General features: G+C 57.4%; 7 protein-coding genes across 7 annotated transcripts; 3 read left to right on the forward strand and 4 right to left on the reverse strand.

The window, feature by feature from the left end:
- Positions 1-99: 99 nt before the first annotated feature.
- Positions 100-2,014, reverse strand: SCHCODRAFT_01266479 (Aldo/keto reductase). Its single transcript, XM_050341348.1, has 11 exons — positions 1,948-2,014; positions 1,719-1,890; positions 1,552-1,660; positions 1,354-1,484; positions 1,182-1,297; positions 1,042-1,123; positions 836-930; positions 605-730; positions 500-552; positions 274-447; positions 100-222 (listed from the first exon to the last, which is right to left on the reverse strand). The coding sequence occupies exons 2-11, from the start codon at positions 1,755-1,757 to the stop codon at positions 215-217; spliced, it is 933 nt and encodes a 310-aa protein (XP_050203077.1). The 5' UTR covers positions 1,758-1,890; positions 1,948-2,014; the 3' UTR covers positions 100-214.
- A 142-nt stretch (positions 2,015-2,156) lies between these two features.
- On the forward strand, positions 2,157-6,215 carry SCHCODRAFT_02596029 (uncharacterized protein; the record flags this gene model as incomplete). The annotated part of the gene is made up of 8 exons (XM_003035694.1): positions 2,157-3,294; positions 3,393-3,531; positions 3,564-3,694; positions 3,748-4,057; positions 4,400-4,520; positions 4,565-5,671; positions 5,727-5,843; positions 5,994-6,215. 8 exons carry the CDS (start codon positions 2,157-2,159, stop codon positions 6,213-6,215), a joined length of 3,285 nt encoding a protein of 1,094 aa, XP_003035740.1.
- A 1,011-nt stretch (positions 6,216-7,226) lies between these two features.
- SCHCODRAFT_02710476 (uncharacterized protein) lies at positions 7,227-7,587 on the reverse strand (the record flags this gene model as incomplete). The annotated part of the gene is made up of 1 exon (XM_050347037.1): positions 7,227-7,587. A coding segment is annotated over exon 1 (234 nt), but the record flags the coding sequence as incomplete, so codon positions are not given.
- SCHCODRAFT_01266438 (uncharacterized protein) lies at positions 7,580-8,180 on the forward strand. The gene has a single exon (XM_050341347.1). It carries the CDS (start codon positions 7,671-7,673, stop codon positions 8,133-8,135), a length of 465 nt encoding a protein of 154 aa, XP_050203079.1. The 5' UTR covers positions 7,580-7,670; the 3' UTR covers positions 8,136-8,180.
- Positions 8,181-8,274: 94 nt separating this feature from the next.
- Positions 8,275-10,102, reverse strand: SCHCODRAFT_02483267 (HlyIII-domain-containing protein; the record flags this gene model as incomplete). Its single annotated transcript, XM_003034861.2, has 5 exons — positions 8,275-8,495; positions 8,553-8,655; positions 8,705-8,861; positions 8,934-9,147; positions 9,199-10,102. 5 exons carry the CDS (start codon positions 10,100-10,102, stop codon positions 8,275-8,277), a joined length of 1,599 nt encoding a protein of 532 aa, XP_003034907.2.
- A 330-nt stretch (positions 10,103-10,432) lies between these two features.
- SCHCODRAFT_01144769 (uncharacterized protein) lies at positions 10,433-11,794 on the reverse strand (the record flags this gene model as incomplete). Its single annotated transcript, XM_050341102.1, has 11 exons — positions 10,433-10,503; positions 10,557-10,593; positions 10,648-10,808; positions 10,888-11,024; positions 11,077-11,130; positions 11,183-11,221; positions 11,274-11,287; positions 11,339-11,430; positions 11,488-11,515; positions 11,569-11,629; positions 11,684-11,794. 11 exons carry the CDS (start codon positions 11,792-11,794, stop codon positions 10,491-10,493), a joined length of 747 nt encoding a protein of 248 aa, XP_050203080.1. The 3' UTR covers positions 10,433-10,490.
- Positions 11,795-12,348: 554 nt separating this feature from the next.
- On the forward strand, positions 12,349-14,332 carry SCHCODRAFT_02607858 (uncharacterized protein). The gene is made up of 2 exons (XM_003035693.3): positions 12,349-12,998; positions 13,066-14,332. The coding sequence occupies exons 1-2, from the start codon at positions 12,554-12,556 to the stop codon at positions 14,178-14,180; spliced, it is 1,560 nt and encodes a 519-aa protein (XP_003035739.2). The 5' UTR covers positions 12,349-12,553; the 3' UTR covers positions 14,181-14,332.
- The last annotated feature ends 88 nt before the right edge of the window (positions 14,333-14,420 follow it).

Below are 14,420 nucleotides of genomic sequence, written 5' to 3' on the forward strand. Positions count from 1 at the left end.
GACCCGGCATTTCTATACTTCATGACCCAGCATACCTATACGATCCGATCCGATACGATTACGATACTACACAATGCAGACGTGAGCTAAAAACAAAAGAGAAACAAAGCAAAGGGACCTGAGGGGCATACATACAAAAGTCCAAGTCCAAAGTGTATTTCGTTATAAAAGCCCATGTCAGTCAGTTAGGGTGCACAGGGCATGAACTATCGGTCTACAGGACTGCGACATCATAAGCACTCCGGAAAGAAGTGAAAGATTACGTCAGCGTACCTTGCAAGAAGGACATCCTGAAGAACAGCTGCAGGAACATGAGCACCAACACAACAGCAGCAATAGCATTCCGCATCGTGAACTGTGCCCGAACGCGCTTGCTCCAGGTGAGGGCGGGCGGCCCCTTGCCACCAGCCTCGTCGATGGCGGCGACTTCTTCTGCGGTGAGGGGTTCTGAGTGGTAGTGAGTATATGCGCGGTCCAATTGAGAGGTGCGTAGGCTTACCCAACTCGCTGATAGCCAGATACTCTTCCATATGGCTACGAGTCGAGCTCGTCCTATGCAGCGGTGAGTGAAGCACTGTAGCATATGCGAGGAACACAAACGTACGTGACGATGACGACGCCCTTCGCGCGGACCCAGAGGAAGAGAGCTTGCACCGGCGTCGCATTGCGCTTTGCGGCTGCGGCTGCGAGCGGCGCGTCGACGGGGCCGCCCGGGTACTTGGTTATGGGGCTATGGGCGCCTGTTAGTATGTGCACTTTTCGCGAGGGGGAGGAGAGGGGGATATATAACGGGCAGGAAATATTGAGGGCAACACTCATGGAGAGAAAGACTCACTCGAGACTGCTATACGCCTCCACGACAATCTTGTGCTGCGCGCAAAAGTCGAGCACAGGCTTCGACTCGGCGTAGTTGTAGGGGTGGAGGTGGATCTGGGTGTAAGTAGAGAGTAAGCAAGGGGCTTTGAGTGAGGAGGGGAAGAAGGGGACGGGGTGAAGAGAGGTACAATATAGAGAAGATGGGGTGGAATAAGGGTCGCGCACCTGGTTGACGGCGGGGATGATTCGTGCGACGGAGAAGATGGTCTTGAAGTGCTCGACCTCGAAGTTGCTGACGCCGATGGATCTGGATGAGGATGGAGGGGTCAGGAGTGTGGGGGATAAGGGAAGGGTCACAGACGTGCCTTGCCGTCCCATCCCATCTGAATTTCTCGAGCTGCTGCCATACGCGGGGTAGGAGCTTGTCACCAATGATGCGCGGGTTGTGAATGAGGTATAGGTCGACGTGCTTCAATCCGAGCTGTGCGTGCATCGCGTCAGTATGTTGTGCATAGGGAGTTCACCAGACATGCGTACCTTTTGCAAGCTGGCCTTGAACGCGACCTGAACCGGCACACCCCCGGAGTACTTCGTCGTGACGAAGAACTCGTCCCGCGCTAGACCAGACTCGCGAATAGCTTGCCCCACGTCCTCTTCCGTCTGGTAGACTGAGGTGATGGGGATGCATGTGTCAGCGATAAGGTGAGCTTGGTTCGAGGAAGCAGGATTACGCACATTGCGCCGTGTCAAGGTGGCTGAAGCCCACGTCGATCGCGGTCTGCACGTACTCGACGACGCTCTTTCCCTTCCACTTGGAGCCTGTCCCGTAGGCTATGGCGGGCATCTGCATTACGTCTCGTAAGTTGGGGACCGGGGGTTACAGTTTCCTGAACGCCACGGACCTTGTACCCATCATTGAGCGTAACATCCTCGAAAGTCATGGCTGGTGGTGAGGCCGTCAGATCCAAAAGGACTGCAAGCGGAGCACGCCGCGAATGACGAAGAGGTGCCCGTGAGTGGGAAAGCCAGATTTCGAGCACGACGCCATTCGCGGTGAGATGGCGGAAACGGGTGCTACGGCCCGGCTTCAGACGCACTCACGCACGCGACGCGAAACGGCTTTCAACCTACCCTCATCTCGTCTCTAAAAGCGCCAGTCCTCGTTACAGACAAGCCGGAAATGCTCTGCTCATCGTCGTCGGAGAGTGCGCAACATCGCCATCGAAGCCCTCGATCCAATACAACTTCAAGCTCCCGAAGAGCACGTGCTGCATCGCCGCCTTGCCTCCGCTCTGGCATACGCGCTTACGGCTCGCAAATTCTCGCTCTTTCCTCCGACCATGCCTGACGATACCGCCTTACCTGGATTCACTCCCCCGCCAATCTCATCCTGGAGTCAGGGGCGGCTTGGCGCCCTCATAGAACAGCTCCTGAACCTCTCAATGCCGGACCAGCAATGGGACCGTAGCCGTCGAAGAGCGACATTAATCGAGATGGACAGGCTTTTCCGCATCGGACGCCCACTGCGCGAGATTGAGGGCGCGCCTCCTACGCGAAACAAGGGCGACGCCGTCCTACTACCAGAATGCCCCGTCATCTCCGCGGCCATGACTTCGCTAGGACAGTTCGGTATCGCCTGCATAAACCTACGCGAGATTGTTGAGAGCGATCAGTATACGGCCAAGGCGTGGCAGCATCTCGGTACCCACGTCCCCAGAGTCCTAGACTGGATCACATTTCTTCACCCGATGAATGGAAACGTGCTTCCAGCCGCCGACACCCAGGATCACGCTGTGCTCTGCAGCTCCGTCATAGTCGCTCTGAAGGGCGTGTGCACTCCTGCGCTCTTCGGCGGTGCTGACGAGATGCGAGAATATCTTCTTGCCACCCCTACTCTTCTCCTCGTGGTCGATTTCTGGGTCAACATTTTCCGCTACACTCGCCATTTTGGTCCGGAAGATGCGACCGTGCTGTACTCACTCGAGACTTCCTTTCAATTCGCATTCGAAGGAATCCTGCCGTCGGAGGGCGACGCGCGACTCATGCCCAATCTCTTCGCTCACACGTTGCAGACAAGGGTCGATCTCGATGTCCGTGGTCTCTACCGTACCATCGCCCGCTACGCCGCGTTGGTCTCGACCGCCGACAACATGCCACGCAGCGACAAAGCCCGACCCTACAATTACCGCACTGGCGACATCTATATACTCTGTGAGAGCTTTCTGGATTATCCTGGACTACAGCCGATGGTGTGCCCGAGAGAGGTTGTACGGTCCTTGGTGCGAACCATCAAAGAACAGTCCGACGAGCATGTTTGGAGAGCGAGCGGGTCTGGCATCGTATATTTAGCAGATCTCTGGAGCCATACGGGCGACAACAGAATCATAGCCTGGTCCTTCAACGACGGATTTTTCGATGCATTCCTGCGCCACATTGTAGACGCGCCTTCACACATCGAGCGCGCGCTGCGATTAGCGGGTCACTCGATTCGAGATGCCTTCGTCTGTTGGCGCGCACTGCACGCCTTCCATCGGGCCGTTGCTTCCAGACTGCCGCTTTTGCGTGTTATGGCCCAGGACAAACCCATATCGGCCGCTATCTTGGCAGCATACGACGCTCGGATCGCCGTACATCGGCGGGCTCGCGAGGAATGGAAAGCTCGGAAGAGCCTGTGCTCGAACGATCAGGCATGTTCAATTTCCTAGAAAACATCATGTGTGTCCTAACGATGCCTGACAGTGTCCCAGACCGGCGGATTTGTCGGCGAAGCAAGGGATGCGAGCGTGTGCCTGCGGAGACGCTTGGTACTGCTCTGTTGCGTGTCAAACGAAGCATTGGGCGGCGGGTCACTGCGAGGAGTGTCTGCCACCAGATATCAGTGAGCTTCTATTACGCGGCGCATTGCTATCTAACTCTGACCCGCCCTCGCAGGATCACTCTCACCGCGCGATCAGCACTACATTGCGCTGCTTGCGCAAACATACGTGGACGAAAACAGATCGTCCATCGACGCGGACGTGCGCAAGGCGGGTACGGACGTAGCCAAGACCGACCTCGAATGCAAATATTGCTTCTCCGTGGTCATCGACCTGCGGCCACCGGTTATTTCGCACAAGGTATGGAAGGTCGAGGGGTCTGCCACCGACAGTGAGACTTCGGGGGCTGTCTACGCCTGCTGGATAGATCGAAGGAAGGCCAGGCAGGAGCGCGTTCAGGCGCTGGTGGGGTCCCGTGGTATGGAGTATGTGATTGGGTCAAGCGAGGGCTAAGCTGAAGGAGTTTCGTCACTGCATCCGAAGTCGTCTTTGTTCTGAATGGAGAGGAACAGTGGTGGGAAACATAAGGCGCTGAGCACGTACTCATGTTCTCGATGAGAAAGCGGAAATTACGGGTCGGCTTCATGCGCGGTCACGTACTATGTAGCTTGTCGCGTTCCTACATGTTTCCTCAAGCGACGCGTCGAAACATGCGCAATGCACTTTGGCAGGCACGTGCCATGTCGCCGCCTTGTCCCCTCGCTCCGATGAGTCGCAAATTTCCACCTCTTGCTTCCCTCCACATTCGACGTCGAAATCATGCCCAGTACACGTATCAATCTCTCCTATACTCAGAGCCAGTTCCAGATCCTCATAGAGCAACTGCATGTCCTCTCTCTGCCCGACCAGCAGACAGCGGACAATCGCAGGAAGGCTACTGAAACGATGGTCCAGCTTGACGCTCTGTTCCGTCGTAACCACCTTTTCGCGAGATCGAGAGGCCTCCCGCTGCGCGACAGAGCGGTGACCCCCTTCTACACCCGGACGATCCTTCCATCACTGGGGCGTGGGCGTCCCTTGGACAGTTCGGGACCCTCTGCATCAACTTGCGGGAGTTCGTCTGCGACGATAACACGGCAAAGCTGTGGCGGCATATATTCTCTTATGTCCCTGCCATCTTAGCCTGGCTTGAGCTCCTGCATCCCATGAACGGACACCTAGTCCCGCTCACGGACAGTCCGAACGACTTGTTGTACTGCAATACCATCATCACAGTCCTGCAAGGTATGGGCACATGGTATATGTACGACAGCTTCGACAGCATGATGGCCTACATCTGCTCGACACCCGTCATCCTGTACGCCGTCGACTTGTGGGTCAACCTCGCCCGATATTCCAAGCAGCCGAACCCGACGCTCGTATGGCTTTCCGTCCAACTCGTACACACATTCGCCTTCTGCGGTGTACGGTATCCCGAGCCCGACGCAAGGATATCTCACCGGATCGGCCACATCGTGCAAGAACGTCTACATGGCGACTCGCGCGGCCTCTGTCGTACCATTGCAGACCATGCCGCTGTGGTGGCGAATACGGAGGACAGCGAGACGACAGCATACGTCTACCAACTCGGCATTGGGCTCCTTAGGGACATCCCTAATCTCACACCAAGAGTCTGCTCGAGGGGTTCGGTCAAGACCGTTTTAAGCACCATGCAGACGCATCAAGCCAAGTGCGACTGGCGAGCCCTCGGAGCGGCCTTCACCTACCTGTTGTATCTCTGGGAGCACACTGTCGACTACAGGCCGATCGAGTGGTCTCTTAACGACGGTGTTCTCGACGTCATCTTGCGCACAATATCGGCGGGCCATCCTGAGATTGTCGCGGCGCCGTGTCGAGCGCTGCAGGCGGCTTTCATGTGCTGGCGTGTGCTGCATGCCTTCCATCGCATCGAGGCTGGTAGCAGGAAGAAGTTGCGCTTATTCACGCGGCAAAGCCCCGAGATGAACCTTCTTATGGCGAGCTACGACACTCGGATTACGGTCCATCAGCGCGCCCGCGAAGATTGGAGACTGCGGAAGAGTCGCTGCTCATACCAACATGTAAGTAGCTGACCTCTCGACGGATGGATACTTCTGTATTGATGATTTACAACAGTGTCTCGCTCTGAAGGACTCGGCCGTGCATCAGACGATTCGGTCGTGCATTTGCAGAGGCGCCTGGTATTGCTCTGCCGAATGCCAGAAGAAACATTGGCGCGCGGAGCACCGCAAGGTATGTCTACCACCAGATGTAGCTGGTAAGCCTCTCCTCTTCGGATCCCCAGTCAATAGTATCTGACGCGGTATCGCAGGGTCCCCCTCGCCGCGCGACTTACAGTATATCGACTTGCTGGCTCAAGACTACATACTTGCAAACCAACAGCGCATCGCCCAGGACGCGTTCACTGCCGATTCGAAGCAACAACATCGCTTCGCCCTCGTCGTCGATATGTGGAAACCAAAATTGTCGCACGAAGTTACGAGGCTGGACAAGCTACCATTGATTGACGGCGTATGGAAAGGTGTCCTGTTTGCGCTGTGGCTCGATAGGGGGAGAATCAGGAAGGAGCAGATGGCGTCGACCGTAGAATACACGATCGAATAGTGCTATGTAATAAGAAGACGGTCTTTTCGGATTGGTACTCAAGAACCCAAGCACAGCGACATTCGTACGTTAACTTCAACGTTGAGCGTAGCTGCCTAATTTGGTAATGATGCAAGCTGTGGGCGCCCAAGGCAAGGAAGTTCGGCAAATGCCGCACAACTGTATAGGTGTCCCGAGATACATTCTATCGACTCATGGCCCTTTTTTCTCCGTCCCACCATGACAGCAAGTTCATCGGCCAGAGTGGCTTCGTGCCCTGGTGTCTCTTCGCGCGTCTACGAACGCGTACGATACGTGCGAGCCAATGACAGGCGCGTGCCATAGACCACCGTCGCTTCTGGACTTGTCGACGGGCGTTAAGCCTGTCGCCAAGCCATGATTGCGCTCGGTCCCTATGGCACGCGTCAGCTCGAAGAACGCGTATATCTCAAGGCCCGGCACGCGGGCTTAAGGACCATCTATGGGCGAGAGCCCACGGTGGTCCTCATGCTCGCCTCTGCTGGATGGGTCCCAGCCCAAATTCTTCGCCAGGCTCGGTGCACTGGCTTCATGGTGGCCTTCCCATCTCACGATGGGCCCGAGCCTCTGGTGAAGAGCTTGTGGGATCCGCGCCTATCTCGATGATGCAACCATCATCGAGGATCGTCGACCTACGATAATACTTTGGCCCGGTCTGCGCGACGGGTCGCTGGGAATACATGAACATTCAATCCGAATGTCCGGGGCGCAGGGTCCGGCCTGTCAGTGCAGAGCAGGACCGGACCGAGCTGCGCGTTGTCGAGCACTGGCTTGTGATCAGTCGCCTGAGGAGAGGAACCTGGTGTCTTCGACGAGGCTCTGAGCGCAGCTCGTTGCATACCGAAGCGCCGTTGCAAGACGTTCAAGACGTACGACGAAAGCGGGGTCTCTTCTCACATATCGAAGTGTCTACTGGTCGTATGGTATCACCCCGCGACTTAGTATCTCACGACGATCGGTGAGGAGGGGCTACGCATGGCGGATGGAGAATGTAGGCTGGACAACCCTGTATGCGGCTGGTCTGATCCAAGCCGACTTGGTGCACGCCAGGCGCCCTGTTGGCCGCGTCCTCCCGGATGCGTCAGACCTGAGAACGACGCGCATGCCGGCCCCAGCTGGCAGACTCCCCGCCCCGAAGCACAACAAATAAACCGTGGTCGGTCGCACGAAGGGGGACGCAAGGGCGTCCCGTGGCTTCGTGGACTGCGCTGACTCGTTCGAGCTCATTACCCGAGGTGTACGAGGCCATCGTCATGATGTACTGCCGGGCACCTTCCACTCGGTGGGACAGAGCTTCTGAGCGGTTGGCAGGCCACAGGGCGCTAAAGAGAACTGACTTCGGTCAGCGACTGTGAGGCACCGTGTGGTCGACGGAAATAACGTTCTCCGGATCCGAGCAAGGCAGTACCAACGTACTCATCTCTTCCTGGCGTTTTCATGTCGACTCCCTCGACTAGTACGGTCTCGTCAACGGGGTACGCACGCACACGCCGTCGACGGGATCCACCCATGTCTGCTGGGCAGGCAGCGGGTTGCGGCTCAGCCAGTGGAGAGCATTCGCACGAGTTCGAGCGTTCATCGGCTCTGCTGATGGGCCGGAACGAGTGCGAAGGCAGACTGATGTCGGCGAGAGTCCTCGGGCTTTCGCCGTATCCGTACAATCTTTTGCTCCCCCCTCTCCTTCTGGAGATGTTTCTCTCGGCACCGTTGGACACGGGTGTTGTCCAAGAGCGGACTCGCCCATGGTGTGATAAAGTTGGTCATAGTTGTCATATTGTCAGTCTAAATGTCAAACTGGTTTTAGAACTACCCATTCGTCTTGGACTGCGCCTAAGAAACCGGAGGATAGCTCGAAAAAGAATGCAATTCCACGACGTGTACATAAGACACGCCGCGGAGTGAGATGTAGGGCGAGGAGGAAAATCGATAGCCTCGCACACCATTGCCATAATATATACCACCACCATCCGCACATAAAACCCTGTCTGCGCGATGGTCAGAATCGAGGGCGCTATGAGCAGAACTTCACTGACCACCCCATTCAAAACTGCACCTCCCCCGCAATCCCATGCTTCAAGTAACTGATCGCTCCCCTGTGTTGGCTAACGGCGAGCACGATGAACAGATGCCAAATGCAGTGCGAGCCGCCGCCAATGCAGTCCAGGCGCTGCGTCCACTTTGGCGACATCCACCGCTCGGGAATGTGCGTGGCGTAGAAGACTAGTCCGGCGACGTAGGATAGCAAGGATGGGATGATTGGACCTACAACAACGTTCGTCATCAGCGACGCACGGGTGAGCAAGGGTGTGAGACACATACTGATGAATCCCATCATAGCGCCAAATGAGTACAGATTTGCCAGCATAGCCAGCGGCGCCAAGGAAGAGAAAGCCAGCGTCAAGAAGAAGAGTATACGGTAGCCCTGAGAGACATGTGAGTGAAGACGCAAGGCGGTCACCGAAGGGACGTACCCTGTATTTGTACTCGTTGAACCAGTTCATAAACGGGAAGACATTGCCCGCAAGCCCCGTGCAGAAGCAAAGCGTGAGGAAACCGTTGCGAAGGTAATGATATTGAGGATCTTGGAAGCCATAGTATACAACAGTTCCGACGCTGGCGCTGATCAACCTAAGGAGATGTGAGCTTTTGGCTACGCGTGATGACTGGACCGGGAGGGAAGGGGACAGGGACTGCGCTCACCATCCGATGCCAACGTAGTCTATTCGAGCGCAGAATTCCATGCTCGCAAAATGAGCACAACCGGACATCGTGTGCCAAACCGCACTGCTGAATAAGCAGAGAAGAGCAAAGGACATGAAGATGCGTTCGGGGAGGTCAGGAAGATCCGCTTTAAGGAAGGGTAGCGAATTGACACCCCAGAGCACAAAGGGGATGAGGTGAGTATGAATATTGACTGTCCTGGGCGTTAGCACGAGCTTCGTCGGGGTATAGGGCTCGCACGTACGAGTTTCGTTATGGAACGCGAACAGCGATAACACAATCAAGTGCCATCTTTCTAGGGGTATAAATCGATAGCCATGGGTAACGAAGGGATTGCTCCTCCAGCGCTCTGGGAGGTCGGAGTACTGGATAAGGCGCATGCCCTCCAACGAGCGAGTGACTGCTTTGCGAACCTCCCGGGTCGCGTAGTCGACCATGTCCTCCACCCGCTCCTCCTCTTCCTCGGCCATGCGGATGAGCGTGGCGACGACCTCGGACGAGCGCAGCGCGTCTAGCAGGTCGTATAGCACGGCGATCGGCGCGGGAATGCCGGCACGCCGCTGGATGTCCGCCAAGTGCGCTTGGAGATCCTGGATACGGCTCGGAAGCGTGGGGAGAAAGCTGCTCGGCTGCGAGAGGTCGATGTCCTGCAGCGCGGCGCGCACGTCGTCGAACTTCGAGTACAGCCGCTGCGACAGGTCGTCTGAGTCGGGCAGGTGGCTCCGCACGTCGTCGAGCGAGGGCAGGTCGGGCAGATGGAACTCGGGGAGGGCGGCGGATACGTCTTGGCGGATGGACTCCAGCTTGTCGAGCGCCGTGCGCGCCCAGTCGCGCATCTCGTCGAACGTGCCGCCGCCCAGTGCGATCAGGTCGGGGGACTCGTACTCGGCCAGGCGCGCCTCGAGATCGGCGAGGTAGGTGAGGATGAGAACGCGGAGGGAGGCGAGGGACTGGGTGGGCGAATTCGAGGACAGGTCGAGCGCCTCGAGCGAGTGCGGCAGCGGGTGCCGCAACTGCACTCGCGGCGACCTTCCCACCGCGGAGGTCGACATGCGCCGCAACCGTTTGCGCGGCCGTGCGCGTCGCGGGCCCGTGTCGCTGAGGGCGCGGTGGGGGACCGGTTTACTGCTCGCTGTCAAAGTGGCCATGGGGGAAGAGAACAAAAGAACGTGCGTAGCTGCTGGCTAGCAAGCGCAGGGCATGAACAGATCGTGGCGTTGATTTGGAGTATTTCAAAAAGTACGTACTTTCATGTGCATCCGCATCGGAACAATTTGCAGCGTGGCGGCCAGGTGGGAACTGGTCTGGGGGCGATGTCCAGGCCTTTGGGCAGCTCACGGGCGATTTACAAGACGCAGAGACAAGTATAACGTCGAGCGAGATGACGGTCAGAAGCAGGTTTTTTTTCGGCCAAAGAATACAAGTCGAAGTTTATCGAAGTCCCGTGGCAGTGATTACCAAACTAAAGCATATAAGACTGGACCTACAACCCTTCCCACCCCTCGATTGCCTCAAGAAGGAAGCGCGAAAACGTTATCAACCGCTCCAGCTGAGCAACAGGTGTCAGCAATACATCTCAAGAGCGTTTCCTGTCACACTTACACCGCAGGACCCGGGATCGGGTAGTCGAGGCTATCATCTAGCGTCGTCGCTTAGCATGGGTGGCACAGGTTGAATCCACCATACTACGCACCGTACGCATCGAACACAATGCCCGGAGTGTCCGCCGTGTAAGCGCCAGGGAAGGAGACAAAGTCCGTGGGAAGCGCGCTTCCTGAGCCGGTCACTTCGACCTGAATGCAGGACGGGTAGACCTGCGCGCCAGGGTACTCCCAAGCGCCATGGAGGGCGATGCTGTAGGGTACGTGAGCAAGTGTGCGAGTGGGTAAGAGGAAGGACGATGAGTCGATCTTGCAAGGTGAGCGCAACGTACATCTCATGACGAACAATATACTGGCCGGCTTTCAGGCTTGCGGGAATCGTGAAGGTGTAGATGCTGTTGTTCTCGGAGAGGATATCTGTTGCAGCCCACTTGCCGTCCGATGTCTTGCCGAGCTCGTCGACCTTGAACTGTGAAGGGTACAAGTTAGCTTCGGGCTTCTGAAGTGCAAGCGAGACGTACCCAAACAGCGTCAGTGCCAGGCTCCCAGGCAGTGATGTCGCTGGGCGCGCGGGCCTGCACGAAGTTGGTGAATATGAACTTGCTGATAATGCCGGGAAGGACGGACCATGTAGGTGATAATTGGCCCCATGTGGGACTCTGGCCACTGCAAAACATAGGTTATCAACTGAGCTTTAGACAGCACAAAGCCAGCGCACCGTCGTCCAGTTCACTGTTGAACGTCAGCTCGTCAGTCATGTTTGAAACAGAGGAGGGCACGTACGGTGAAGCTCGGAGCCCGACTCGACGGTCGCGTAAATTGGCGCCGGAGCAGAGCCCGCTTGGCCACCCTCAGTGTAGCCGTTGCACTGAACGCTGAAAAGTTCGTTTAGACTCCTTGTTCCATGTTTGATTGCATGAGACCATACTCACTCGATGAGCGACAGATCCGTGACGGGACCTACAAAGTCATGCAAGTTAGCGATGAGATAGGTTGCAGCACAATTGCCTCACCATTGCCCGGAATCTTGCGAACGATGCGCTCCGGCGTAGGGTTCATGTACGGGTCCTGGTACTAGAGAAACAATGTCAGTGGCTAGACCCCCACCCGCAACGTCATCCCACTCACCGGAAGATATCCAGTGTAGACCGTCCCCGCCGAGTCGACGATCTCTTGCACGTAGCCGTGCGCGGCGACGGATGCGGCGGCAGCCAGGAGGGTAAGGGAATGAGAGAGCATCTTCAGCTTTACCTGAGACTCTCTGGTCCAGCTCGGCGAGGCTTATATACTCTAGCGACGCCTTGCATCCCTCCCCATGCCCAACCGCGGGCCGCTAGACCCACAGGCACCCTGCGCACGGCGACGAAGTGTCAGAGGGCGACAATGAAGATCGACAGGAAGGGCGCGAAGATGAGCCGCGGGGGAAGCAGTGACCACCCATCCGAAGCAGCGGACGGCCACAAGAGGCAAAGAGACGATGTTTCTGGGACAAGAAATTATGGTTCTCGACGAAGAGACGTCATTTCTGCACGCTCAGACGCGTAGGATGCACATGGAAGACGGAACACCGCCATTCAGTGGGGCGTATACCTCGGAAAAAGAGGCGAGAGACATGGGTCGGAACCGCGGGTCTATGTAGCCTCGTTGATTGCGGCCGTTGAGTGAGTTGGTGAGGTGCCTTAGGGAAGAGACTGAAAGAGTACATGTAGGAGACTCGTGATAAAGCTTGAAGAGGAAGTACAAGTGGCTCACGGAGGGTGACTGCGTAAGTGGTCCACCTGCGCGCAAGAAGCGATGACCGAGTCCAGTTCAATCCCTTCGAGAGGAGTACTGAGCCGTGCCGAAAAGGCGTGAACGACGTTGTCGTCTCCGTCTGGTGAAGAAGACAAAATGGTCGCCACTTTGATCGACCTTCAAATGTCAAGAGGAATTCAAGTCCCAAGAACTCGCATGAGAATGCAAGAATCGACACCCGTTGCGTTGAATTCGATTAACGATATGCCATTTGCTTGTAAATCCAGCGCGGTTATGCAACACGAATCGCTCATCGCCGTCGAGTTCAAGCAGGATCGGGGTTTGCCGACTCCACCGGGAACGGGTCATTGTTGCTCGCGTGGCAGCCACGCGCGTCCGAGTATTCGATCGCGGTTCCAAGAGGTGGCGCCTGCTTACTTTCGTACATCCACCACGCCTTCGAGCTCGTCGTCCGCCATGTCCACCGCCGTCGAGCGCCCAGCACCTATACAGCACGACTATCTCACTCAGCGAGCCCCTACCGAAGTCATAGACGTCGACCTCCTTGACGACAATGACGTCCACGCCGCCCGCCGGAACGCGGCCCGCAGCGAGGTCATTACCATCGACGACGACGATGATGTGGTCGTCGTGCCGGACGATGATGAGATCGAGTTTGTGGGCATGAGCCGCGCGCACTCGCCAGCTGGTGAGCTCAATCATTCATCGCCCTCCCTCTTTCCCACGCTGACGCCTGCATGTCTCTCCTCCTGAAGCGCGCCCCACCCGCCGGCTGCGATCCCCGCCGCTCAGGAGAGAACCATCGGAGGTTCCCCCAGTGCCTCCCTTCCCGAGAGCGTATGCCCATTGGCGGCCATTACCCCCGCGCAGATCCCAGTACGGCGCCTTCGCACCCACAGAACCGCGCGATGCAGGCGTCGTACGGCCCCATGATGGCCCCCTGCCCTTCGAGATGTCTGCCGAGCCTGGCCCGTCATGGAGGCGACTTCCCCCTCCACGCTTACCACCTCCACAAGCCGCCCCTCCCGCGCACGCGACCCCGGACCATCCCCGCATGGGCTTCGGCGGCGCCCTACTGTCTGAGAACCGTCGCCGCAATCCGCGCAGTGGGGGCGGAATCCTTCAGCTAATACACACACTTGCCCCAGGGCTTGGGATAGCCGAGGAAGAGGACAGCGCCGCCGACCGGTTCCTCGCCTTCTCCATAGCCTTCGAGGGAGCCGGTGCAGCCCCATACCGCCTCTTCCCCAGCAGTCGCCCCGATGAGCCTATGTACAAGCCCGAGTACACGCATCCGGAATCACCAGAAGCAGGCTTCACGAACGACTTCGGTTTCGGCGAGAGCGACGCGGACCCCACCGGTACCTCGTCCAGCAGCTCCCCCGCGCAGACGGAGAATGTCCTCCAGTGCACACACTGCATGCGCCCGCTGCTTCTCGGCGACAACCTCAGCGCACTGGGTCCCGAAGAGGAGCGCCTGCACAAGCTCTGGGGCTTGCGGTGCGGGCACATGATCGACGGGTACTGCTTCGAGGCTGTCAGCCGCCCCGCGCCAGAGGACGAGGTGCCGGCGAAGGGCAAGGGCAAGGGCCGGGCGAGGACACGGAATAACGGCCTTTACATGCCCATTGTCGAGGAAGACGCACCTGCTACCTCCAACGCCGACTCGACTCCGACCTCCATGCGCTCACGACTACGCACCCGCTCTAGTCCTCGCAAGCGGAAGCGGAAGGGCGGCCCGCCTATAGTTGAAGCGGAGTACGAGTGGGCGTGTCCGGTGGAAAACTGCGAACACGTTCATAAGAGCTTGAAGATAGACGGGCAGTGGATACAGCACAAGGATGCGGGGGCTGTGGCGATCTTCGTTTAGGCGTCGATGGCGATGGCGGTCCGAGTATCTTCTCCCACTCATCAGCATCGGTTTGCCCCTTCTTGCGCATCTTCCCATTCACGACAGTCCTGTATAACAGCAGCATGGGCATAATATTATCCCCGGCATCATCTTGCATCACCTTCAGAAACGGCCGAGATCTTGCAACAACGAACGGTGCGTCAAAGCTCCTCAGATCCTTTCGCTGACTGCAATAGGTAAGCTATCGCGAGCAATCCA

Source organism: Schizophyllum commune, assembly GCF_000143185.2.
Source record: "Schizophyllum commune H4-8 unplaced genomic scaffold SCHCOscaffold_1, whole genome shotgun sequence".
Taxonomy (NCBI): domain Eukaryota; kingdom Fungi; phylum Basidiomycota; class Agaricomycetes; order Agaricales; family Schizophyllaceae; genus Schizophyllum; species Schizophyllum commune.

Excerpts from the sequence above, each read along its gene's own strand:
- SCHCODRAFT_02607858 (XM_003035693.3), top strand. The coding sequence starts at position 12,554 with ATGCCATTTGCTTGTAAATCCAGCGCGGTTATGCAACACGAATCGCTC. Across the intron at positions 12,999-13,065 it reads CCGCGCGCACTCGCCAGCTG|CGCGCCCCACCCGCCGGCTG; the intron begins GTGAGCTCAATC and ends CTCCTCCTGAAG.
- SCHCODRAFT_01266438 (XM_050341347.1), top strand. The coding sequence starts at position 7,671 with ATGTCGACTCCCTCGACTAGTACGGTCTCGTCAACGGGGTACGCACGC.
- SCHCODRAFT_01266479 (XM_050341348.1), bottom strand. The coding sequence starts at position 1,757 with ATGACTTTCGAGGATGTTACGCTCAATGATGGGTACAAG. Across the intron at positions 1,298-1,353 it reads TCAAGGCCAGCTTGCAAAAG|CTCGGATTGAAGCACGTCGA; the intron begins GTACGCATGTCT and ends ATGCACGCACAG. Across the intron at positions 1,124-1,181 it reads AGATGGGATGGGACGGCAAG|ATCCATCGGCGTCAGCAACT; the intron begins GCACGTCTGTGA and ends ATCCTCATCCAG.